Source organism: Delphinapterus leucas, chromosome 7 (assembly GCF_059928025.1).
Source record: "Delphinapterus leucas isolate spDelLeu-1000000601 "Yukka" chromosome 7, BTC_Dleu_Yukka2, whole genome shotgun sequence".
NCBI lineage: Eukaryota > Metazoa > Chordata > Mammalia > Artiodactyla > Monodontidae > Delphinapterus > Delphinapterus leucas.
Genome location: NC_143135.1, coordinates 94,659,622 through 94,683,956, shown reverse-complemented (window position 1 = coordinate 94,683,956; position 24,335 = coordinate 94,659,622). Strand labels below are relative to the sequence as shown.

The 24,335-nt window shown below is 43.1% G+C and overlaps 1 protein-coding gene and 1 long non-coding RNA gene across 2 annotated transcripts; one reads left to right on the top strand and one right to left on the bottom strand.

Annotated features, from left to right (window-relative positions):
- Positions 1–5,243: 5,243 nt before the first annotated feature.
- LOC115801607 (uncharacterized) lies at positions 5,244–21,999 on the bottom strand. The gene is made up of 3 exons (XR_004021908.2): positions 21,364–21,999; positions 20,645–20,759; positions 5,244–20,538 (listed from the first exon to the last, which is right to left on the bottom strand). It is a non-coding gene; the product is annotated as an uncharacterized LOC115801607 (long non-coding RNA).
- Positions 18,734–22,699, top strand: SMIM35 (small integral membrane protein 35). The gene is given in 6 exon segments (XM_030759595.2): positions 18,734–18,760; positions 18,762–18,812; positions 18,815–18,938; positions 19,932–19,965; positions 20,654–20,697; positions 20,700–22,699. Coding segments are annotated over 6 exon segments (309 nt in total). The 5' UTR covers positions 18,734–18,745; the 3' UTR covers positions 20,741–22,699.
- The last annotated feature ends 1,636 nt before the right edge of the window (positions 22,700–24,335 follow it).

The window sequence follows — 24,335 nt, the reverse complement described above, 5'->3', positions numbered from 1 at the left end:
TCTAGATCCAAGTACATCTCTACAACTGGCCCAATTTCATTCCTTTTTATGGCTGAGTAATATTCCATTGTATACATGTACCACATCTTCTTTATCCATTCCTCTGTCAATGGACATTTAGGTTGCTTCCATGACCTGACTGTTGTAAGTAGTGCTGCAATGAACATTGGGGTGCATGTGTCTTTTTGAATTATGGTTTTCTCAGGGTATATGCCCAGTAGTGGGATTGCTGTGTCATGTGGTAATTCTATTTTTATTTTTTGAGGAACCTCCATACTGTTCTCCATAGTGGCTGTATCAACTTACATTCCCACCAACAGTGCAAGAGGGTTCCCTGTTTTCCACACCCTCTCCAGCATTTGCTGTTTGTAGATTTTCTGATGATGCCCATTCGAACTGGTGTGAGGTGATGCCTCACTGTAGTTTTGATTTGCATTTCTCTAATGATCAGTGATGTGGAGCAGCTTTTCATGTGCCTCTTGGCCATCTGTATGTCCTCTTTGGAGAAATGTCTATCTAGGTCTTCTGCCCGTATTTTGATTGCACCCCTCTGATCTTTAAACCTAAACGGTGGCAGCCTGTCTGCAAGAGAATCCCCTGGGGGAGCTTATTGAAAATTACAGATTCCCTAAAATATGGCACAAATAAACCGATCTACAAAACAGAAACAGACTCATAGACATGGAGAACAGACTTGTGGTTGCCAAGGGGGTTGGGGGAAGGAGAGGGATGGACTGGGAGTTTAAGGTTGGTAGATGCAAACTGTTACATTTAGAATGGATAAACAACAAGCTCCTAATGTATAGCACAGGGAACTATAATGAATATCCTGTGATAAACCATAATGGAAAAGAATATAAAAAAAGAATGTATGTATGTGTATAACTGGGTCACTTTGCTGTACAGCAGAGATTGACACAGCATTGTAAATCAGCTACACTTCAATAAAAAAGAATTAGAAAAAGATCAAACTCAAAAAAAAGAAAAAAAAAAAGGAAATTACAGATTCCTGGGCTCCCCGTCTGCAGGGTTGGATTGGACAGGTCTGGAGTAGCTCCATTCTTTGAAAGATCCTTAGGGGACCCTGAAGCATTTGGGAACACCTGCTCTACACCTGCCCTGACTTGTCTAAATCATGGGGGGAACTTGGCTCCGTCTCAAGCTGAGGTCCAGGATACACAGGGATTTGTTGAGGCCCAGGGCTGCGTAGGCAGAGAACCACCTGACATTAGATTGCATTTCTGCATAGGCAGGAACCAGCACTTAGAATTTCTTGAGGCCTCCCCCTGGTTCTTCATAAACCTATCATTGGTATCAAAGGTGATGCTTATCTTCCTGTGTGCTTGAAGGGAGACCACATATCTGTCTAATTTAAAAGGGGTATCTGATCATGTGACATCACTTAAAGAGAAAGGGGCCCAACACTCAGCCCCATTTTATGTCATGGGAGATTGTGATCTCTCAGGAGACCATTTCTGCCCACCCTCATTCTTGTGTTAGCATTCAAAAGTAGACTTTTGAGCAACTTCAGTAGGTGGAGATCTGTGTGGGGTCATGTGGCTTGGTGCCTAGCTGATTTCTGTTCTGATGGTCAGAGACAGTAGTTAGATCGATGCAAAGCTGCCAACACTCTAATGCTGTTCTAAAAATATTCATCTTCAGAGAATGAAAGTAATTTATGGAATGTCTGCTATGTGTCAGGAACCATACTGCACCCCTCTTTTCACACACATCTCACTTTTTCTTCCCAATAACTGTGCAAAGTTAATATTTTTATCTCCATTTTGACAAAGGTGAGGATTAAAACTTGATCTTGCCCAAAGTAACAATATTTCACCCTCCAGATGGCTCAACTTCAAGTCTCATTCCATGATCTCATACCACTAAAGCCAGTTTTCTGGTGCCCAAGAGTTAGGAAGATCTGCCTGAAATCCTCTGTCAGCTCATTCATGAAATTGGATTGAAAGAAAGGGAAAAGTGAGGTTAAAATTTTGTGGGGGGGAGGACAATAGGCAAACCAATGTGTCTTTTTTTTTTTTTAATTGAGAATTTACTTTTTAGAGAAGTTTTACGTTCACAGCAAAGTTGAAGGGAAGGTACAGAAATTTCCCATATATCCCCTGACCTCCCCCCACACACAAAGCCTTTCTCATTTTATCAACATCACCCACCAGAGGGGGATATTTATTATAACCGATGAACTTATGTTGACACATCAATATCACCCAAGGTCCACAGTGTACGTTAGGGCTCACTTTGGGTGGTGTGCATTCTGTGGTTTTCGACAGATGTATAATGACATGTATCCAATAGTATGGTATCATATGGCATATTTTCACTGCCTTAAAAATTCTCTGTGTTCCACCTATTCATTCCTTCCCAACTCCTGTGTCTAGTCTTAAAAAAAGAGGTACTTGTTCTTTTATTGTTACTATGAGATTGGTTAGTTTTCTTCAGTAATATTTTTATTACACAAATATTCCTGTTGCAAAAATTTTTAATGGTATGAAATTTATAATATCTGTTCTTGACTTACAAAAATGGCAATTTTATACGGCTCAATCTAATACTAAGGTAAAACTGGAAAGTCTTTTCTTACTCCTATCACTACCTCACTTCCACACAATTTGGGACACACAGTCAATTTTAGAATATTTTCATCACCTCCCCCCAGAAAAACCCTTTCCTTTAGCTGTAAACCCCCTTCTCTTCTACCTTCTACCCCAAAGTAAACAATAAACTACTTTCTGTTTCTATAGATTTTCCTATTCAAGACTTTCATATGAATGGAATCAAATAATATGAGGACTTTTGTGACTGGCTTCTTTCACTTAGCATAATGTTTTCATGGTTCATCCAAGTTGTAGCATGTATCGTACTTTATTCTTTTTTATGGCCAAATAACATTCCATTGTATGGATATACCACATTTTGTTTATCCATTTGTCTGTTGATTGCTGTTTGGGTATTTCTACTTTTCAGTTAGTATGAGTGACGCTGCTAGAAACATTCATGTATGAGATTTTGTGTGGGTTAATGTTTTCTTTTGGGTGTATATCTAGGAGTGGAATTGCTGGATCATGTGGTACACAGTGTTTGAGGAACTGCCAGATATTTTCCAAAGCAGCTGCACCATTTTACATTCCCACCAGCACTACATGAGGGTTCTGATTTCTCTACATTCTCATCAGCACTTAATATCTGACTTTTGGAATCCAGCCATCCTAGTGGATTTGAAGTGGTATCTCATTGTGGTTTTGGTTTGCATTTCCCTAATGACTAATGACGTTGCGAGTATCTTTTCATGTGCTTATTGGTCATGTATATATCTTCCTTATAGAAATATCTATTCAAAAGACGTAGAGAATGGACTTGAGGACATGGGGAGGGGGAAGGGTAAGCTGGGATGAAGTGAGAGAGTGGCATGGACATATATACACTACCAAATGTAAAACAGATAGCTAGTGGGAAGCAGCCGCATAGCACAGGGAGATCAGCACCTGGAGGGGTGGGATAGGGAGGGTGGCAGGGAAATGCAAGAGGGAAGGGATATGGGGATATATGTATATGTATAGCTGATTCACTTTGTTATACAGCAGAAACTAACACACCATTGTAAAGCAATTATATTCCAATAAAGATGTTAAATAAAAAAGAAATATCTATTCAGATCCTTTGCTCATTAAAAAAAATTTATTATTAAGTTATAAGAGTTATTATAAGATACATAATTTGCAAATATTTTCTCCCATTCTGTGTGGGGTATGTTTCACTTTATTGATGGTGTCTTTCGAAACACCAAAATTTTAAATTTTAATGAAGTTTAATTTATCTATTTTTCTTTCATTACTTATGCTTTTGGTGTCTTATCTAAGAATTATTTGCCAAATCCAAGGTAGTAAATATTTACCTTTATATTTTGTTCTAAGAGCTTTATAGTTTTAGTTCTTATGCTTAGGTCTTTGACTCATTTGAGTTAACTTTTGTATATGGTGAGGTAAGGGTCCAGCTTCATTCTTTTGCATGTGGCTATCCAGTTGTCTCATCACCATTTATTGAAAAGGCGATCCTTTGTCCATTGAATAGTTTTGGCATTTTTGTAAAAAAAAAATTCAACTGATTATAGATGGATGGGTTTATTCCTGGATTCTCAATTCTATTCCACTGATCTATGTGTTTATCCTTGTGTAGGACCACACTGTCTTGATTACCGTTGGTTTGTAGTAAGTTTTAAAATTGGAAGGTGTGAGTCCTCCTACTTTTCTCTTATTTTTCAAGACTGTTTTAAGTACCCTAAGTCCCTGGCAATTCTATGTGAATTTTAGCATCAGCTTGTCAATATCTATAAGGAGGTCTCTGGGATTCTGATTGGGATGCGTTGAACCTGAAGATCAATTTGGGGAATACTGCCATTTTAACAATGTTAAGTCTTCTGATCCATAAACAAGGAGTGTTTTCCCATCTAATTAGATCTTTTTTATTTTTTTCCAACAGTGACTTGTAATGTTCAGAGTATAAGTTTTACACTTATTTTGTTAAATTAATTTCTAAGCATTTTATTCTTTTTGATGCTATTGTGAACTAATATTTTCTTAATTTCATTTTTGGATTGTTCATTTCAAGTGTATGAAAAGACAACAGTCTTGTATATTGAGCTTCTATCCTGCAATCTTGCTGAACTTGTTTATTAGTTCTAATAAACAAGTGGATTTCTTAGGTTATTTTTAATGTATCAGATATAATCTGTGAATAGAATAGTTTCATTTCTTCCCTTCCAATGTGGATGCCATTTATTTCTTTTTATTGCCTTAACTTCCTGGGCTAGAACCTCCAGTACAATGTTGAATAGAAGTGGCAAGAATGGACATCTTTTCTGTTGCCGATCTTAGGAGGAAATCAGTCTTTTTATCATCAAGTCTGATATTAGCTGTGGGTTTCTCATGAAGGCCTTTTATCAAGTTTGAGGAAGTTCCCTTTTATTCCTAGTTTGTTCAGTGTTTTTATCATGAAGGGGTGTTGCATTTTGTCAAGCGCCTTTTCTGCATCTATTGAGATGATCATGTGATTTTTGTTTTTTATTCTTTTGGTATGATGTTTTATATTAATTGATTTTCAGATGTTGAAACAACTTTGGATTTCTGGGATGAATCCCATATGGACATCGAGTCTAATTTTTTTAATATGTGGCTGGAGTTAAGTTTGCTAGTATTTTGTAGAGGATTTTGGTGTTTGTTTTCATAAGAGACATTTGCTTATAATTTTCTTGTGATGTCTTTGTCTGCTTTTGGTATTAGGGTAATACTGGCCTGATAAAATGAGTTGGGAAGTATTCCCTTCTCTTTTATGTTTTGGGAGAATTTATGGAGAATTGGTATTCTTTTTTAAATGTTTGGTAGAATTCAGTAGTCAAGCTGTCTGGTCTTGGGCTTTTCTTTGCGGGTAGATTTTTGATTACTAATTAAATCTCTTTACTTGTTACACTTACTCAGATAGTCTATTTCTTCTTGAGTCAGTTTTAGAAGTTTGTGTCTTTCTAGGAATTTGTCCATTTTATCTAAGTTACACAATTTGTTGGTGTGCAGTTGTTCACAGTATTCCTTTATAATCTTTTTTAATTTTTGAAAGGTTGGTAGTTATGTCCCCTCATTCATCTCTGATTCTAGTTAGTTGAGTGTTTTCTTTCTTTTTTTTTTCTTGATCAATCTAGCTAAAGGTTTGTCAGTTTTGTTGATCTTTTCAAAGAACCAACTTCTGTTTTCCTTTATGTTCTCTTTTGTTTTTCTATTTGTTGTTCATTAATGTCCACTCTAATCTTTACTATTTCCTTTCTTCTGCTTGCTCTACATTTAGTTTGTTCTCCCTTTACCAGTGTCTTATGGTGGAAGGTTTGGCTGTTGATTTGAGATATTTCTTCTTTCTTAAAGCATGCATTTACAACTATAAATTTCCCTCTAATCACTACTTTAGCTACAACTATTTTACAGAAGGTATAACTAAATTGCCTCTCCCGTAGACAGCATATAGTTGGGCCATGTTGTTCTTTTTAATCCAGTCTGATAATCTTTGCTTTTTTATTTGATTGTTTAATCCATTTACATTTAAGGCCATTATTGCTATGGTGGATTTATATCTGACATTTTACTTTCTGTTTTCTATATGACCCATGTCATTTTTTGTTCCCCTAGTCCTCTTTTACTGATTTCTTTTGCATTAAGTAGATATTTTCTAATGTAGCATTTTAATTCCTTTAATATTTTTTTACCTTTTTTTTTCTTTTTAGTGGTTGCTCTAGGGTTTACCATATATAGCTTAGCTTATCAGAATTAGCTTCAGATTTATATACTAGCTTAGTTCCAGTGATGTATAGAAATATTACTTCTATATAGCTCTGTTACCTGCTTTTGTATGTTGTTGTTATGTATATCTCTTAATGTTACAAACCCAACAAAACACTGTTATACTTATTACTTTACTAACTGCAGTTATTTCCTTAGCCCAAAAGAGCTTTGTTCCTACCCACTTCCTTTATGCTGTTATTTACATTTGTATATGTTGTAGGCCCAACATTACATTATCTACATATTATTTATACAATTTCTTTTTAATCAGTTATAAGAAGGAAGGAAAGAAATACTCATACTTTAAAAAATAATTACATAATTACCTTTAGTGGTACACAGTTACCTTTGAGTGTGTGTGTGTATGTGTGTGTGTACTCAAGTGATAATGTGGGATTATTTGCTTTCAGCCTGAAGAATATACTTTAGTATTTCTTTAAAGGTGGGACTGCTAGCAACAAATTCTCTTAGCTTTTTTTTTTTTTTCTGGGAAAGTCTTTATTGCACCTTCATTTTTGAAAGATAGCTTTGCTGAATATAAGATTCTTGATTGACAGTTTTTTTGTAAAAATTTGAGCAATTTGAATATGTTATTCCACTGCTTCTGGCCTACATTGTTTGTGCTAAGAAGCTAGCTGCTAATCTTATTGGGATTCCTTGTAAGCAATGAGCTGTTTTTCTCTTGATGCTCTCAAGACTTTTTCCTTGTCTTTTTTTCTTCCCCCACCCCTGGCATGTTTTACTATGATGTGTGTTTGTGGATCTCTTTGTGATCTTATCTGGAGTTCATTAAGCTTCTTGGATGTGTAGGTTACTTTTTCATAAATTTGGGAAGTTTTCTGCCACTATATTTTGGAATATTTTCTCTGGTCTTTTCTCTCTCTCCTCTCATTCTGATACTCTGATTACACATATGTTGGTGCACTTTATAGTGTCTCACAATTCTCTGGGCCTAATTCACTTCTCTTCATTTTTTTTTCCTCTCTGTTTTTTTGGCTTGTATAATCTCTATTGGTCTAGTGATTCAAGTTCTTTAATTCTTTCTTCTGCCAGTTCAAATCTACTTTTGAGCCCTTCTAAAGAATTTTTTTTATCTCACTTATTGTATTTTTAAACTCCCAAATTTCAATTTGTTTTTTAAATAATTTCTATTGCTTTATTGATGTTCTTTATTTGATGTGACACTGTTATCATACCTTTCTTTACTTCTTTAGCATGCTTTCCTTTAGTACTCTGAGCATGCTTATAATGACTATTTTGAAGTCTTTTTCTGTTAAATCTATAATCTAGCTGCTCTCCCAGGCAGTTCATTTTGCCTGCTTTTTTTTTTTTTTCTGGTATATGGTTTACATTTTCCTATTTCTTTTCTTGCCTCTTATATTTATTTTTGTTGAAAACTTGACATTTTAGATGATATATTTTGGCAATTCCTAGTCCTTCCCCTTCCAGATTTCTTGTTATTTCTTGTTTATTTTTTTGTGATTTGCTGGATTGTTTTTGTGGAGTCTATTTCACTCCACCAGCATTCGGCCTCTGATGCTGCTCCTCAGGGAGATGTAATAGCTTTGAGTATGCCCACAGCCCCTTGGATGACAGTGGTATTTGTAGGGCTCTCTTTCTTGCTTATTTTGACTATACCCAGCTGTTAAATTTCACTAATTGCTTGCTGGTTGCTCTAATGTTTTCAACAGTGCTCTGGGGTGCAAATTGCTCTATAAGTGAATCTGATCAAATTGTGACTCCTTTGAAGGAATAGTTTTTGAAGTATGTGTTTGAGATTTGTTCTGACCCCAGTGGGTTCCTCTCAGCTGTTTTATTCCCTGATTCTGTCTTATAAACTATCCAGTGTATAGTCTGGGCTATAGCTTCATTAAATCCACGAATATCCCTCTATTTGCTTTTCTCCACAATCTCCACTGTCTTGAGAGCAAACATTAGGTTTGAACTTTTCCATGCTCTTTTGCAAAGAAAGTCAGCTCCTTTGGGAAGACATGGTGAGCTATTTGTTTTATGGACTGCTTTCCCCCTAGGAAAAATCTCTGGAGCTCTGGAGGTGGGGATGGGAACAATGACAAATCTCTCTTTGAGTGACAATGCTCTAGGAGCTGAGCAATCAGTAGGTGCAGACAGTAGCCTGAGATCCTCTTGGCTTGCCTCTCCTTTGTGAAACCACTGCCTCATGAGGGCAGTCGGGGCCCCAGTATTCTCAGCGTGCCCTACCCAAGGTAGAGCCTCCATCTCATGAGAGGGGAGTGGATGGAAGAGAGAGACCCCAATTCTCAACTGTACTCACCTGGAACTTAGCCTTAGCAACAGTAGCTGGGGACAGGATGAGAAGTGCTGAAGTCCTGTTCTTCCTGGGAAAAAAGCCCTCTAGCTGGTTACTGTGGGGAGAGGGAGACCTGTGTTCTTGGAAGCAGAAGCCTGGAGTGGAGTTTCTGCCTTGATGAGCTGAGTGAAAGGAGGGAGGCCATGGTCTTGGTTCAAATACCACACATTCTTACTTTTCTTACCAAATTTTTGTAGATGTTCTTGAATAGATGTTTCTTCATTTGCTAAACAGCAATTGAACACTTAGAACCACTTACAGAGTAATGGGCAGCTCGATGGACACATATTCCAAGGGAATTTTCACTAACAGCTCCATCCTTGGGCTAATGTTGTGATAAGGTGGCTGGCTCCTCCTTCTTAAGTTTCTTGTGATGAATATCATGGTGCATATAGAAAACAGCCATTTCCCTTTTACTTTTACGCTTGACATTGTGGACCGTGAGTCTGTTTTAATCCATATTTAGAACTGTGAGATTGAGAAAGCAGTTATTTTTTTTAAAGTAACCAACAGCAACAATTACTATGGTTAATACTTATTAAGTGCTCTCTTTGTGGTAGACACATATTATTTCCAAAAAAATCTATAATAGACAGTAGATAATTTTATTTTTATTTCACAGATAAATAAACTGAGTTTTAGAGGGATTAAGTCCCTTGCTCAAGGACACATTGTAAGTAAATGGTAAAGCTGAGATTCAAACTCATGTGTGTTTGGCACCAGCACCCAAACTCTTAATTTCCGTTCTGTATTGCCAAGCGATTCTAGAATTCTGCAAGGGATTTCTTGCTGTCAGACAGTCTTCTGAAACTTCATGTAAACTTTCCTCTGAGGTGCCTTTTGAAACTTTCATATTTAAGTGCCTTGAGAGAAGGAGGCTTCTCTCTTCATCTGTTATCAAGAGATCACTGAAAACTAAAGTCTGTCTTAACCATTCCATGTGTGAATAAATGTGAGTCTTGCTCCAGACTTTCTTGATTTTACAAGGACATTATCAGGAAGTCAAAACAACAGTGACAATAACAACAATAGGAGAAGCCCCTTGACTGTGTTAATAAGGCAGCACATAAAGGAATATGGAAGAAAACACACAGGAGTTTATCAAGTCTAAATCCTATTTAAACTTATTACCTCCAAATCATTGGAAAATGCTTGTCAAAGGTCTTAGAACCAAACAGGAGAGTAGATTTTAAAACATATCCCACGGGGTGAGGTTGTGAAGTAACCTTCATAACCTACCAATTACCGTGAGCGTCCATGGCTCACGGGCCCAGCCGCTCCGCGGCATGTAGGATCCTCTCAGACCGGGGCACGAACCCGTGTCCCCTGCATCGGCAGGCGGACTCTCAACCACTGCGCCACAAGGGAAACCCTATACTGTATCTATTTAAACTTTGCTTTTTCGTTTACAAAATGTCTTGAGATTTTGTAAATCAGTAAATAGAGACCAGCCACATGTAAAAAATTATCAAATTATATTTTGAAATGATTAAAAGTTTACAGAAAAGTTAGAAATATATTTTTTAAAAAGTAAACCAAACCTTTTTCTCCCTGAATAATTTGAGAGTAAGTTATTGACCTAATGCCCTATCACACCTGAATACTCTAGAGTCTGTTCCCTATAAAGACATTTCCCTACATAACCATGATACAATGATCAAAATCAGAAAATTAAATCAATACATTATTTCCATCTAATCCTTAGATTCTTCAAGTTTTGTCAATTGCCCCCATAATGGCTTTTATAGCAAAAGAATCCAATTCAGAATCACAGGTTGCATTTAGTTCTCAGGTCTTTCTGGTCTGCTTCCGTCTGGAACATTTCCTCAATCTTCTCTTGATTTTTATGACTTTTACAGTGGAAGATTGCAGGCCAGCTATTGTGTAAAATGCCCTCAATTCGGGTTTGTATGATGTCTCTGCACTCTGAGGCTTGGGTTCTACATCTTTGGCAATAATGTCACAGAAGTGACGTTGTGTGCTTCATATTGCGTCGTAGCAGAAGGCACACCGTTTGTGTTTGTGTCATATTGATGATGTTCACTTTGATCACTTGATTATTGTGGTGTTTGCCAGGCTTCCCCTCTGTAAAGTTACTCTTCTTTCTCTTTATTATTATTATTATTATTATTTTTGGTGGTACGCGGGCCTCTCACTGTCGTGGCCTCTCCCGTTGCGGAGCACAGGCTCCGGACGCGCAGGCTCAGCGGCCATGGCTCATGAGCCCAGCCGCTCCGTGGCATGTGGGATCTTCCCGGACCCCTGCATCGGCAGGTGGACTCTCAACCACTGCGCCACCAGGGAAGCCTTCTCTTTATTATTAAAAGGTATTCTGCGGGGAGGGACTTTGAAACCATGTAAATATGCCATTAGGCACTAAACTTTTTAAAAAATTTATTTGATCAAAGTATAGTTGATTTTCAATGTTGTGTTAATTTCTGCTGTACAGCAAAGTGATTCAGTTATACACACATACATATATATATATATATGTACATTCTTTCTCATATTCTTTTCCATTATGCTTTATCACAGGATATTGAACATAGTTCCCTGTGCTATACAGTAGAACCTTGTTTTTTGTCTATTTTATATATAGTAGTTTGCATCTGCTAATCCCAAACTCCCAATCCATCCCTCCCCCACTCCCTTCCCCCCTGGCAACCACAAGTCTGCTATCTATGTCTGTGAGTCTGTTTCTACTTCATAGATAAGTTCATTTGTGTCATATTTTAGATTCCACATATAAGTGACATCATATGGTATTTGTCTTCCTCTTTCTGACTTACTTCACTTAGCATGATAATCTCTAGGTCCATCCATGTTGCTGCAAATGGCATTATTTCACCCTTTTTTATGGCTGAGTAGTATTCCATTGTTTATAGGTACCACATCTTCTTTATCCATTCATTTGTTGATGGACATTTAGGTTGTTTTCATGTCTTGGCTGTTGTGAATAGTGCTGCTGTGAACATAGGGGTGCATGTGTCTTTTTGAATTATAGTTTTGTCTGGATAACTGTTCAGAAGTGGGATGGCTGGATCATGTGGCAACTCTATTTTTATAAACTTTTAATTAGTTAATTAATATTTGTATGGATTTATGGTTTCTGTTTTATTCAATGTGTTGTTATGTAATTATTTATTTTGATGCTTCAACTTTCATGATTTGGCCAATAGAAGCTGGCTTATATGTCTTTTTGACATGTCCCCAGTATTCTTTAGGGCTTTCTTTTTTGGAGATGGGAGACACAAGAAGGTTTTCAAGTTCATCTTGTATTTTCCCCATCAGTCTGAAATCAGCCCTTTATCCAAAGAGCCCTGGTTTCTTACAGTGAAAAATGGCATTTAGAAGCCAAAATTTTGGTGGTAGATGTGTTCATTGATATTGAGTCATAATTGCTCTCAAGTCCTCTTAGAAGATAGAGCTACATATATACACATCAACATTTATTTCTGTACCTATTTATATATGTAGAAAACTTGAATTCACATTAATAACTCCAATCCAATCTAATACCTCAAGGCTTAGTCTAGGTTGCTCCATTTTTGTATTTGTAATTCCTTTTCCCAACAGTGAGGAATCTGGCTTCCATTTTTCTTAATATATTTACTTTTTGGATGAATCCTCTGTTATAATCAATTCCTATCTCTGCTGCTCCCCTCTCCAGCACTGATACCCTTATCACCCTGCTTGGTACCTGACATCCCATGTTTGACTACCTTCCTCTTTTACCTGACTCCTCATACCAGGCATCCCCTCCTCATGGACATCTTCCTCACCCCACTTGGAGTCAGACACCTTGCATTAAGCAGCTCTCCACCACAGACACCCTCTTCATCTTGCTCAGGGCCATCCTGGTGCCATTCTCCCCACCAACTGCAGTTGGGACAAAAAACAGTGATTCTGTTCCTTAAGTTCTTTTATATTTGAGAATGTTTGCCTATTGTCTTTATATTTGATCAATACCTTGGCTGGATAAAATATTTCTGGCGTTTCCCTTTTTTTTTTTTCCCCTTAGAACTTTGTAGACAATGATCTATTGTCTCCTGGCATTCATTTTCTGTGAAGAAAGCTGAGGTCAGCCTAACTTATGTTTCATCACCCTGCCCTTCCCCTAAAAGGTTTTTATATTTCTGCCTGGAAAGTCAGGGTCCAGTAAAGGAAACAGAAACTTTACCAGGCATTTTAACAGAGAGAATTTATTATAGAGAATTGCTACCTAGCTAAGTGATAAGGCAGATAGAGAATACTAAGGTATCATGGAGGTAGCAATTGCAAGGAGAGCTACTACCCGTAGGACTGGGAGAACAAAGTAAAGAACCTGGAACTATTAAAACATGGAGCTTTGAGGAGAACCTCAGACCCTTGGGGGACGGGGCTTTCACTGTCTGATGCTCACGCTTCTGGAGCGGAGGGTAGGGAGTAATGAGACTGGTTTTATGACTTTGGAAAAACTGAAAACTAGCCCCAACTGTAAAAGAAACTGCTGGGGTGAAAAAGAAGCAATAGGTGATGCTGACAGTAGTAGGAAATCCACAAGAAGACAACGGGAAGTAGACAGAACTGAGCAAGTCCCTTCTTTATCCTCCAGTCTTTCAGTCTCCCGGTGTCAACCTCTATTGGCAGAACCTCCCCTGTCTGGCAAAGGAGAAATGGGGTCTGCAGAGTCCCAGCTGTAGCATCACAAAACTGGATATAGAGGGTGGGCTTGAAGTTGAGAAACAATAGCTTAATAACTGGAACAACACTTTAATTAGAATGTACATTGATCTTCAGTATTCTGAATCAATATTTCCTAGAACCTGGTATACACTTAATTGGCAGATGCCATTCCCCACCCCACCCCACCCCCCATTCAGGGAAATTCTCTTTTATTATATATTTGAAAACATTTTGTATTTAATTTATTGGGTTCTCTACCTCAGGATTGCCAATTTTCCTTAGTTGGATTATCTTGGTCTTCCATAAGTATTAGTTTTTCCTCTAATTTCTTTAATCTCTTTGTATTTTTCTTCCCATCCTCTGTGGTTTCCTCAAGTTTTTTCTCTGTTAGTAATTTAGTTTTTAATGATATCTATTCTATCACTTTCTATTTCTATTGAATATATTATCTCCATAAAAATATTATGTGTTCTTCAGTTTGCTTCCTTAATCTTTCTCTTCCTGTAAACTTCCTTTATTTTATTTTTAACATCTTTATTGGAGTATAATTGCTTTGAAATATTGTGTTAGTTTCTGCTGTATAACAAAGTGAATCAGCTATATGTATACATATATCCCCATATCCCCTCCCTCTTGCGCCTCCCTCCCACCCTCCCTATCCCACCCCTCTAGGTGGTCACAAAGCACCGAGCTGATCTCCCTGTGCTATGCAGCTGCTTCCCACTAGCGATCTATTTTACATTTGGTAGTGTACATATGTCCATGCCACTCTCTCACTTTGTCCCAGCTTACTCTTCCTACTCCCCGTGCCCTCAAATCCATTCTCTATGTCTGCGTCTTTATTCTTGTCCTGCCCCTAGGCTCTTCAGAACAATTTTTTTTTTTTTTTAGATTCCATATATATGTGTTAGCATACGGTATTTGTTTTTCTCTTTCTGACTTATTTCACTCTGTATGACAGACTCTAGGTCCATCCACCTCACTACAAATAACTCAGTTTCGTTCCTTTTTTGGCTGAGTAATACTCCATTGTATATATGTGCCACATCTTCTTTATCCATTCATCTGTCGATGGACACTTAGGTTGCTTCCATGACATGGCTATTGTAAATAGTGCTGCAGTGAACATTGGGGTGCATGTGTCTTTTTGAATTATGGTTTTCTCTGGGTATATGCCCAGTAGTGGGATTGCTGGATCATATGGTAATTCTATTTTTAGTTGACATAAATCATAGCAAGATCTTTTTTGATCCACCTCCTAGAGTAATGAAATAAGAACAAAAAGAAACAAATGGGACCTAATGAAACTTAAAAGCTTTTGCACAGCAAAGGAAACCATAAACAAGATGAAAAGACAACCTTCAGAATGGAGAAAATATTTGCTTTTCAACTACAATCTCTTCAAATATTTTCTCAGTCCCTTTCTTTTTCTCTTTTTCTTCTGGGACCCCTATAATTTGAATGTTGGTGCGTTTAATGTTGTCCCAGAGCTCTCTGAGACTGTCCTCAATTCTTTTCATTCTTTTTTCTTTATTCTGCTCTGTGGTAGCTATTTCCACTATTTTATCTTCCAGGTCACTTATCCGTTCTTCTGCCTCAGTTATTCTGCTATTGATTCCTTCTAGAGAATTTATAATTTCATTTATTGTTTTGTTCAGCATTGCTTGTTTGCTCTTTAGTTCTTCTAGGTCCTTGTTAAACATTTCTTGCATTTTCTCCATTCTATTTCCAAGATTTTGGATCATTTTACTATCATTACTCTGAATTCTTTTTCAGGTACACTGCCTATTTCCTCTTCATTTGTTTGGTGTGGTGGGTTTTTACCTTGATCCTTCATCTGCTGTGTGTTTCTCTGTCTTCTCATTTTGCTTAACTTACTGTGTTTGGGGTAAGGCTGCAGGTTTGTATTTTCTGTCGTTTTTGGTGTCTGACCCTTGGTTCAGTGGGTTATGTAGGCTTCCTGGTGGTGGTGGGGGGGGCGGCTGGTGCCTGTGTTCTGGTGGATGAGGCTGGATCTTGTCTTTCTGTGGGGCAGGACTGCGTCCAGTGGTGTGTTTTGGGGTGTCTGTGACCTTATTATGATTTTAGGCAGCCTCTCTGCTAATGGGTGGGATTGTGTTCCTGTCTTGCTAGTTGTTTGGCATAGGGTGTCCAGCATTGTAGCTTGTTGGTTGTTGAGTCTTAGCATTGAGATGGAGATCTCTGGGAGAGCTTTCACCGTTTGATATTACGTGGAGCCGGCAGGTCTCTGGTGCACCAATGTCCTGAACTCGGCTCTCCCACCTCAGAGCCACAGGCCTCACACCCGGCCAGAGCACCAAGACCCTGTCAGCCACACAGCTCAGATGAAAAGGGAAGAAAAAAAAGAAAGAAAGAAAATAATAATAAAATTTTAAAAAGTTATTAAAATAAAAAAATTATTAAAAATAAAAATTAAAAAGTTATATAAAAAGAAAGAAAGAAAGAAGAGAGCAACCAAACCAATAAACAAATCTACCAATGATAACATGTGCTAAATACTGTACTAAAAAAAAAAAGGACAGACAGAACCCTTGGACAAATTGTAAAAGCAAAGCTATGCATATGAAATCACACAAAGAAGCATACACACTCAGAAAAAGAGAAAAACGAAAAAAAATATACATATATATAAAAAAAGGAAGAGAGCAACCAAATCAATAAACAAATCCACCAATGATAATAAACTCTAAATACTAAACTAAGATGAACATAAAACCAGAAACAGATTAGATGCAGAAGGCAAACCCCAAGTCTGCAGTTGCTCCCAAAGTCCACCACCTCAATTTTGGGATGATTCGTTGTGTGTTCAGGTATCCCACAGATGCAGGTACATCAAGTTGGTTGTGGAGATTTAATCTGCTGCTCCTGAGGCTGCTGGGAGAGATTGCCCTTTTTCTTCTTTGTTTGCACAGCTCCTGGGGTTCAGCTTTGGATTTGGACCCACCTCTGCATGTAGGTCGCCTGAGGGCGCCTGTTCCCGCCCAGACAGGACGGGATTAAAGGAGCCGCTGATTCGGGGGCTCTGGCTCACTCAGGCGGGGGGAGGGAGGGGTACGGATGCGGGGCGGGCCTGCGGCGGCAGAGGCCGGCAGGACGTTGCACCAGCCTGAGGCGCCGTCCGTTCTCCCGGGGAAGTTGTCCCTGGATCCCGGGACCCTGGCAGTGGCAGGGTGCACAGGCTCCCCGGAAAGGAGGTGTGGATAGTGACCTGTGCTCGCACACAGGCTTCTTGGTGGCGGCAGCAGCAGCTTTAGCGTCTCATGCCCGTCTCTAGAGCTCGTTTAGGCGGTCCTCTGAATCCCCTCTCCTCGTGCACCCCGAAACAATGGTCTCTTGCCTCTTAGGCAGGTGCAGACTTTTTCCCGGACTCCCTCCGGCTAACTGTGGCGCACTAGCCCCTTTCAGGCTGTGTTCACTTAGCCACCCCCAGTCCTCTCTCTGGGGTCTGACCTCCGAAGCCCGAGCCTCAGCTCCCAGCCCCCGCCCGTCCCGGCGGGTGAGCAGACAAGCCTCTCGGGCTGGTGAGTGCTGGTCTGCACCGATCCTCTGTGTGGGCATCTCTCCGCTTTGCCCTCTGCACCCCTGTTGCTGCGCTCTCCTCTGTGGCTCTGAAGCACCACCCCCCCTTCTCTACCAGTGAAGGGGCTTCCTAGTGTGTGGAAACCTTTCCTCCTTCACAGCTCCCTCCCAGAGGTGCAGGTCCCGTCCCTATTCTTTTGTCTCTGTTTTTCCTTTTTTCTTTTGCCCTACCCAGGTACGTGGGGAGTTTCTTGCCTTTTGGGAGGTCTGAGGTCTTCTGCCAGCGTTCAGTAGGTGCTCTATAGGAGTTGTTCCACGCGTAGATGTATTTCTGGTGTATTTATGGGGAGGAAGGTGATCTCCACGTCTTACTCCTCCACCATCTTGAAGGTCTCCCTTACTGGGCTCCTGCTGTCGTTCTGGGGCTCAGTCCAGCTCTCGGATCCCATAACTCTACCTGGGAATTCTGTTGCCTCCCCGGGGCTCCACTTCGATCGGGGAGTAAGGACTTTTTCTCTGTGGCCCATTGACATCTTTTCAATGTTTTCCAGTGCTTTTTCCCCATCTCTCTTACCTCACTTTCTCCCTTCCCCTCCCCCAGGCTGGAAATTTTCCCCTAGTATAGTGAGAAGAGTAATCTTGGTTCTGTTCGTCTCTTGTCTATGTTGCGAATCCTTGCCATTTCTCTAAGGGTCTGGGCTTTTGGACTCTAAAAGTAGGAGGAGAGACCCTTTCTCCCTGCATTTGGCTGTCATACTCTCTCAGAGAATAACCTGGCTGCTTTAATGGGAAGAAGGTTCAGGGGCATGGGAGAGGGAAAGGCTAGGGTGGGGGAAATTGTGAAATATTTAAGAATACAATTCACTACTTGGTGATAATAATGACAACAACAGTAATGATGTAATTAACATCTACTGAACACTTCCTGTATGCCAGGTCCTCTCTCAAGTGCTCTATATATGGCATCTCCACTAATCACCACAACTCCATGTGTATTCATTATTATGCTTCTTTTTCATAAGAGCAAATTGAAGTCTTGCGAGGGACGGGGGTTTGCTCGGGTCCCACATTTTGCAAATGATGGGCATGGGCTTCGCATGCAAGCCTGCTGTACCAAAGGCTGTGCATAACCTTGCACCTCTGGCCTCTTGGCAACACCTCTGGAGCTTCAAGACACCAAGCCATGGAGATGGGGAATCAGATGATTCTTTCACACTCCTGGCCCCTCATGCAGCAGGAGTGGGGCTGCCCTGCCTCTTCCTTCCCTGCCCCAGCAGGGGTGGGTTGTCTCCGTGTGCCCCCATGGTCAGCTTCTCCCTACAAACCTAGTTTCCTGCTCTGCTTCTGCTTCAGCACGTTTCTAGTCTCTCTCTCTCTCTCTCCCTCCCTCTCTTTCGCTCTTTTTCTTGGTTTGCCTTTACAAATAAAATATAAATTTAACCAAGAGCTCATACCACAAAAAGGGAAGAAGTGATAAGTATAAGCAGCAAACAGAGCCCAGGGGTTAACACCTTGCTACCACATACGAGGGCTTTGTGGGGAGAGGATCAAGGATCTGTGTGTCTCTGCTCTCGGGGGCCCTCCAGGCTGCCCTTCCTGCTTCATGCAGAGGAGACACGTCCTGGGCTTCTCCCCAAACAGCAGTGCCTTTTTCAACACGTAGAAAGCCTGCAGCTTCAGGAAGGCTTCCCAGCTCCAAATTATCTCTACTGTCAGAGGACTGTTACTTTGGAGAAACAAGCTGACTCTAAAAAATCAGGTATCAGACTTTCACATCTTAGCATGACTTAGCTGAACTAGCTGGCCAGGATCCAGATTCTTAGGGGACAGTCATTTTGATGGCAGTGGGGAGGGAGGAGAGGAAATTTGGAACATGATGCAGCCAGTTGGCATACGGCGCCGCGAGAGGGCTCTGGGCAGCTGGGTGAAGGATGTGTGTCTCTCTGCAGGGGACGACTCCATCAGCACCTTGGGCCTGCTCCTCTGCCTGGGGCTCTCGTTGCTGCTTGTGTCCATCCTGGGCTACAGCCTGGCCAAGTGGTACCAGCGTGGGTACTGCTGGGAGGGTGAGTGAGCGCTGGACCCTGTCACCCAAGCGCAGCCCAGTCCCTCCTCTCCTGTGGCATTTGGCCAGGCCAGGCGGGGCTGCAAACTCTTCAGCACGGAGTCATGCAAAAATATTTCCTGTGGTGGCCGCAGTGGTTGAAGACTTGGGTGGGTGGCTGAGCGCTTGAGGTGTGTGGGGGGAGCGGGTGGGGCCTTTACTGAGGGAGTGGAGGCTCTTCTCCTCCCCCAGCAAGCAGTCAGCTTCCTCGTCCTTCAGAGCTCACAGGAGTCCAACTCCCAGGCCTGTGTGGGCCACAAGGCTGAGGGTGATGTGCTAGACAGGCCAAGTCCAGCTGTCTCCTACCCTGGCTCCTAGAGCCTCCCTTGCCCTGCCCTCTCTTGGGACTCTCTCCTAAGCTTGCTGATGCTTCGGCCTCACTGGGCGTGTCCTGGAATTTGCTGGGCTGCTCCCAACTCTGATCCATATCTGCCCTTCCCATAGGACCCAGGAGAACTGGGAGGGCATGCTGCAGTGCCGAGAGGCAGAGAACGTCTCCCGGATCTGCAATTAAGTTCAACAGCTTCCATGGATGTCTGTTGAGCACCTACTATGTGCCAATGCGCTTGTGCCTAGTATGATTTTTTTTTTAATTACATGCGAAGATGAAATTTTTAGTCTCTCTTTTTTATAGATGAGGATGTGAGGCTAAAGTCACAGAGTCTGGATTCAAGACTCCTTCCCAGAGTAATCAGTGCCCTTGATGGAGGGGTCCCCAGTGGCAGGATCTATCCTCAAAGACTGGTGGTTCTGTCTGGGAAGAAGGGGTGTACCCATGGGTCTGGGGCAGGAAGCAGACGCTGAGGGACTGGGAACCTCCCATGGCATCCTGCAGCCCTGCCTAGCCACCCCGCACCTTCCAGACAGGGGTGAGGGAGAACTAGATGCTCCCAGAAGAGTGATGGGCCGCTCTCCCCATAGGTACTAACCCTCTCTTTTCCGATTGTCTTTCTAGGGCCTAATTTTGTCTTCAACTTGTACCAAATCCGGTGAGTAGATTCAGGGCAGATCTGGGTGGGGTGGGCATGGGGGGTTAGGTATGCTTGAGAAAGAACCAAAGATGGAACTCAAATTCACTGCTCGCCTTCCCTGTGTCCTCCCCATGTCCCTAAACAAACAAGAGAAAAGGAAGGAGCCAGGGTCCATCTAGAAAGTTCCATGAACGTAAACTTGAACATGGACAGGGCCATGTAAGATCCAAATGACAGTGCTCCTCTTAGCATTCACCCCTGGGCAGGCACCATCCAACCATCCATTCATTCCTTTATTCATTCACCCATCGTGTATTCGGTAAAGATCTAGTGTGGCAGGTATTGTGGTGTTAGTTTCTAAGGGTACAAAGATAACTGCTCATAGCTTCTGTCTTCAAGCATTTCACTGTCTGTGGTGGGCACCTGCCTGATTACAAATAATTTAAGTTCAGGCATAAGATGCTGTCAAATGAAGACAATCAGGCATTCAGGGTGTGGGATTTGGAAACTCCTCTTGTGATATGTCATCTCATCTGCTCTTTGTCACATGGCAGCTTCTCATCTGGCCTGAGAGATGGGGTAGCTCTGATTCTGGAAGATAAGCCAGTGAGTCAGTGAGTCACTGCCAGAAGTTCTTCCCATGCTCTGGTCCCAGGGAGAGGCCTGGTTCTCAGCCCCAGTAACTTGATTGGCTCACCTTTCTCAGGAACATGAAGGATCTGGAGATGGGTCCACCCTTCACCATCAGTGGCCGGATGGTGGCTCCATGAAGTTCTCCAACAGGTTGGTCTGATGAGGGCAGCAGCAGCTTTCTGGAGCCCCAGAGAGGTGAGTGGAAGGTTGGTGAGCTGAGTGAGTCTGATGTCCCAGTGTGGTCCTCAGATGGTCCAGGCACCCCAAGCCTAGCACCAAGGACTGCTTGGAACCCGGAGATGATTTGGTTCATCCCCCGCCTCCTGGAGAGTGAGTGCTGTAGGGGATGATCTCAGGAATGAAGGCCTGGGGTTGTGCTCTCTCCCACTCCCCAACTCCTGCTAGCCCTGGGCCGCTCCTTTTCCACTTGAACCATGTCCTGCCTTTCTTTCCTGGGGAAGTTCTATTTCTGATCAGATGGAAATTTCTAGAATAGAGCTTTGTATCTCAGCCCTTTGCTCTGAGATGAAGATTCCAGATGGCCACCCTCTCCAAGAAGCATTGCTGTAGAGCTTCTGAACTTTCCGAACTTTCTAAGCCCAGGAGCCATCCCTGTTTCCTGGCTGGCTGACCCTTTGGTCACACCTTTCCTCGCCCGCCTTCAAGCCCATCCCTCTTCACAGCACAGTTGCTTTCTCCCATCTAAACATTTCCTCCCTCCAGCAGTCCCTCACAGACCCTCAGTTTCTCTCTCATCTCTTCCCCACAGGACTCCACACTCACCTCTTCCGTGTGTTCCTCCCTCTGCCCTGATGTGATGGTTTAGAGGAATCTTTCCCGAGACTCATCTCTTTGTCACTTTCCCTTTTTTTCTTTCTGCAGGAGGAGGCTCCTGGCTCAGCACCTGCCTCTCCCAGCCTCCCCTGCCTCCACCTCTGGGTCTTCAAGGCCTGGCCTGGCCCCCTCTTGTGAACACTGAGGAGTTTTCTCTGGGGACACCACCAGCCTGTGGCATGAGAGTCCCCCAGGAGAGTCAGGCCTCTGGGGACAGAGTCTGTGGAGTCACGATGGCTTTCTCACAGAAACAGAGATGGCCGCGTCCCAGCGAGAAAGCGCTGGTTCCTGGGAGGCCTCTGAGCCTGCGGGCGGAGTTCCAGGTGCCCAGCTGGCCGCTGTGGGTGGGGCCTGCCATCTGGGGCATCCCCAGTCACTTCCCTGCAGGACTGACACAAAGGCCAGAAAACCTGTCACATCCTCCTTAGGCAAAGTCATGTGGGAGGGAGGGTGATTCCACTTTCAACCTTCCTACCAGAAGCCAAGTTCCCCTGAGGGCTGAAGGCTGAGCTTAGGCCTTGACTTGAACTTGGCTCTGGCACTTTCAGCAAGTCCCCCAACCCCTCCCCCCAGCCCCTCATGCCCTCCCACACACATGTCCACCACCGGGGCCTGTTTTCCCTGCTTCTGACCAGCCTTGGTGCCTCCCAGACAATTTTGAGGGCAGTGCTGAGAATGGTCTAGAAACACATTCTTGGTTTTAGCTTCCTGTGATGGGGTGGGCATGGTGTGGCAAGCTCAATCTCCCATGTTCTCCATTTCCCATGCAAGGCCTGCCTTGTGATGTGGAAAGTGGACCAGAAATGGTGAGAGTGGGGAAGAGGAACCAAGGTTAGCCTGAGAAAAACAGATAATGCACACGAGAAATCAAGAACCAAGTACAGCTTTGTGACAGGAGAACAGTTTGTTCGTGTGTCATCACTCCTTCTTCCGGTCTGTGCCCTACTGGACCCGAGGTGGGGCCTGAACTGGGATGTCAGCTTAGTAGGTACTTAATGCAGAGTTGTTCAATCCAGAGAGATTGAGTTCCTGGGGCAGCTGTGGATGGAGCAGGGCCTGAGGGGGCCCTGCCACTGCTGAAATGCAGTTAGAACTACCAGCCACCGGTCTCCCTGCCCATGTCCCAGCAACAAGGTGGACAAGATGCAGAAGCCCAGGACCATGATAGGCGAGGAGGAGAGAAGTCATGGTATTTGTCCTCCTATCCTCTCTTTCCTGAGGCCTGGTTTCTTTCTTACTTTGGGTTCTAGCAGATTGCCGAGGAAGGAAGGAAGGAAGGAAGGGAAGGAGGGAGGGAGGGAGGGAGGGAGGAAAGAAGGAAGGAAGGAAGGAAGGGAGGGAGGGAGGGAGGGAGGGAGGAGAGGGGACTTATAGCTGCTATCCCCTTACTTCCCTCCGGGGTCTGGGGGCCATTCTCTCAATGTAGCCAGGCTCCAGCTTAATAAACCAAATCTCCAGATTTGGAGGTCTTCAGCTGGGCCCTAACTCCTCTATTCCTGAGTAGGTGGGGCTGGGGAAGAGCCCCCCAGTGACTTTAGATCCCTCCCTTCCTTGAAGACCTATTGCGGGGGAAGGGCTGACTTTGGTGTCCTTCTTCCTTGCATTTCAGTTCTGAGGGCTGAGCCCCATTGCTTAACCCAGGGGGTGTCCAGCCTCAATAAACTCTCAGCTATGCCCTGCTCAGTGTGGATCCTGGGTCTGCAGCCCCAGCAGGACCGTCCTAGGCCCCTGAAAGTGCTCAGAACTCAGCGGCCTTGGGAAAAACAGAAAGGATGGGGCCCAGAGCCCAGGTGGTCTCGGCCCCCGGTTTGGTGGCTTCAGGTTAGGAGACAGAGACAGCTGCCGAGGGCTGGGAGAATGGAGGGTATTTCCTCCATTCTGCTCCTCAGTTGGGAGCAGAACTGAGACTGGGCCACTTCCTCTTTTTGGGTCCTCTGACGCGTTCCCTGTCCTCTCTGCCTCCCCCTCGTTTTCCTGACTTCCGTAGTCTGACCGGCTAGCACGGCTTTCTTTACCCTGGATTCTACATGTTTCCGTTGGGGGCAGATTCCAGCTGATTCAGAAATGATAAGGGAGAAGATGCCGAGAAATCTGGCTTCAAGTCTGGTTGGTCTGGGCATTGGCTGGGCACCCAGACCCATGGCCGTGCCAGCACCGACCCCCCCGACCCAGGCCCTCCTTCTCCGCTTAACTATTCTTCATCTCACTGGCCCCAGGAGCCAGGAAGCAGTCACGAGTGTCAGCAGTTCCGTGGCCCTTCCCATGTTCACTGCCACCAGGTTCCTCTTTGGTGTCTTTGCCAGGGCTGCCTTTGCCTAGAATGCCTTCTCCTCCCCACTCCCACCCCCAGCCACATCTAGTCTCCATGGTTGGCTTAAGTCTCATCTTGCCTGTGGCTTCCCTCAGGACTCTAGACTTGACGCCACCCGATCAGGCAGGGTTACATCCCACAGGTTTTTAGTAACTGCTAAAAGTGGAGTCCATAGGCGGTGCTTAATAAATGCCTGCTGAGTGGAGAGAAACACCCAGTTTCTCTGGCCACAGAAGGCTGCCTTGTCCTAGAGAAAGGCGCCAAGGTGACATGAGGAAGAGCAGAAACTGCTGATACAATACGCAGTCTGCAGAGCACAACGCATTTCCATGCATGTTACTGTGTCTTGAACCTTGTAGCAACCTTGTGACGTGGAGGTGGTTACTGGTCCCATTTTACATATGAAGAGGCTGAGGCTCAGAGAGGTGTATGCTTTGCCTAAGGCTGCACAGCCAGCCACTGACTGCATTGGAGCCTGAGTAGAATCTGAGGCCTCACAGATGCAGCCTGATCTCAGGGGCTGGTGGGAGGAGGGTTGAACACTGTAGAACAGGGTCTGGTCTTGACCTGTCCTGCCATGCTGTGTGGCCATGGGCTGTCACTTCACCAC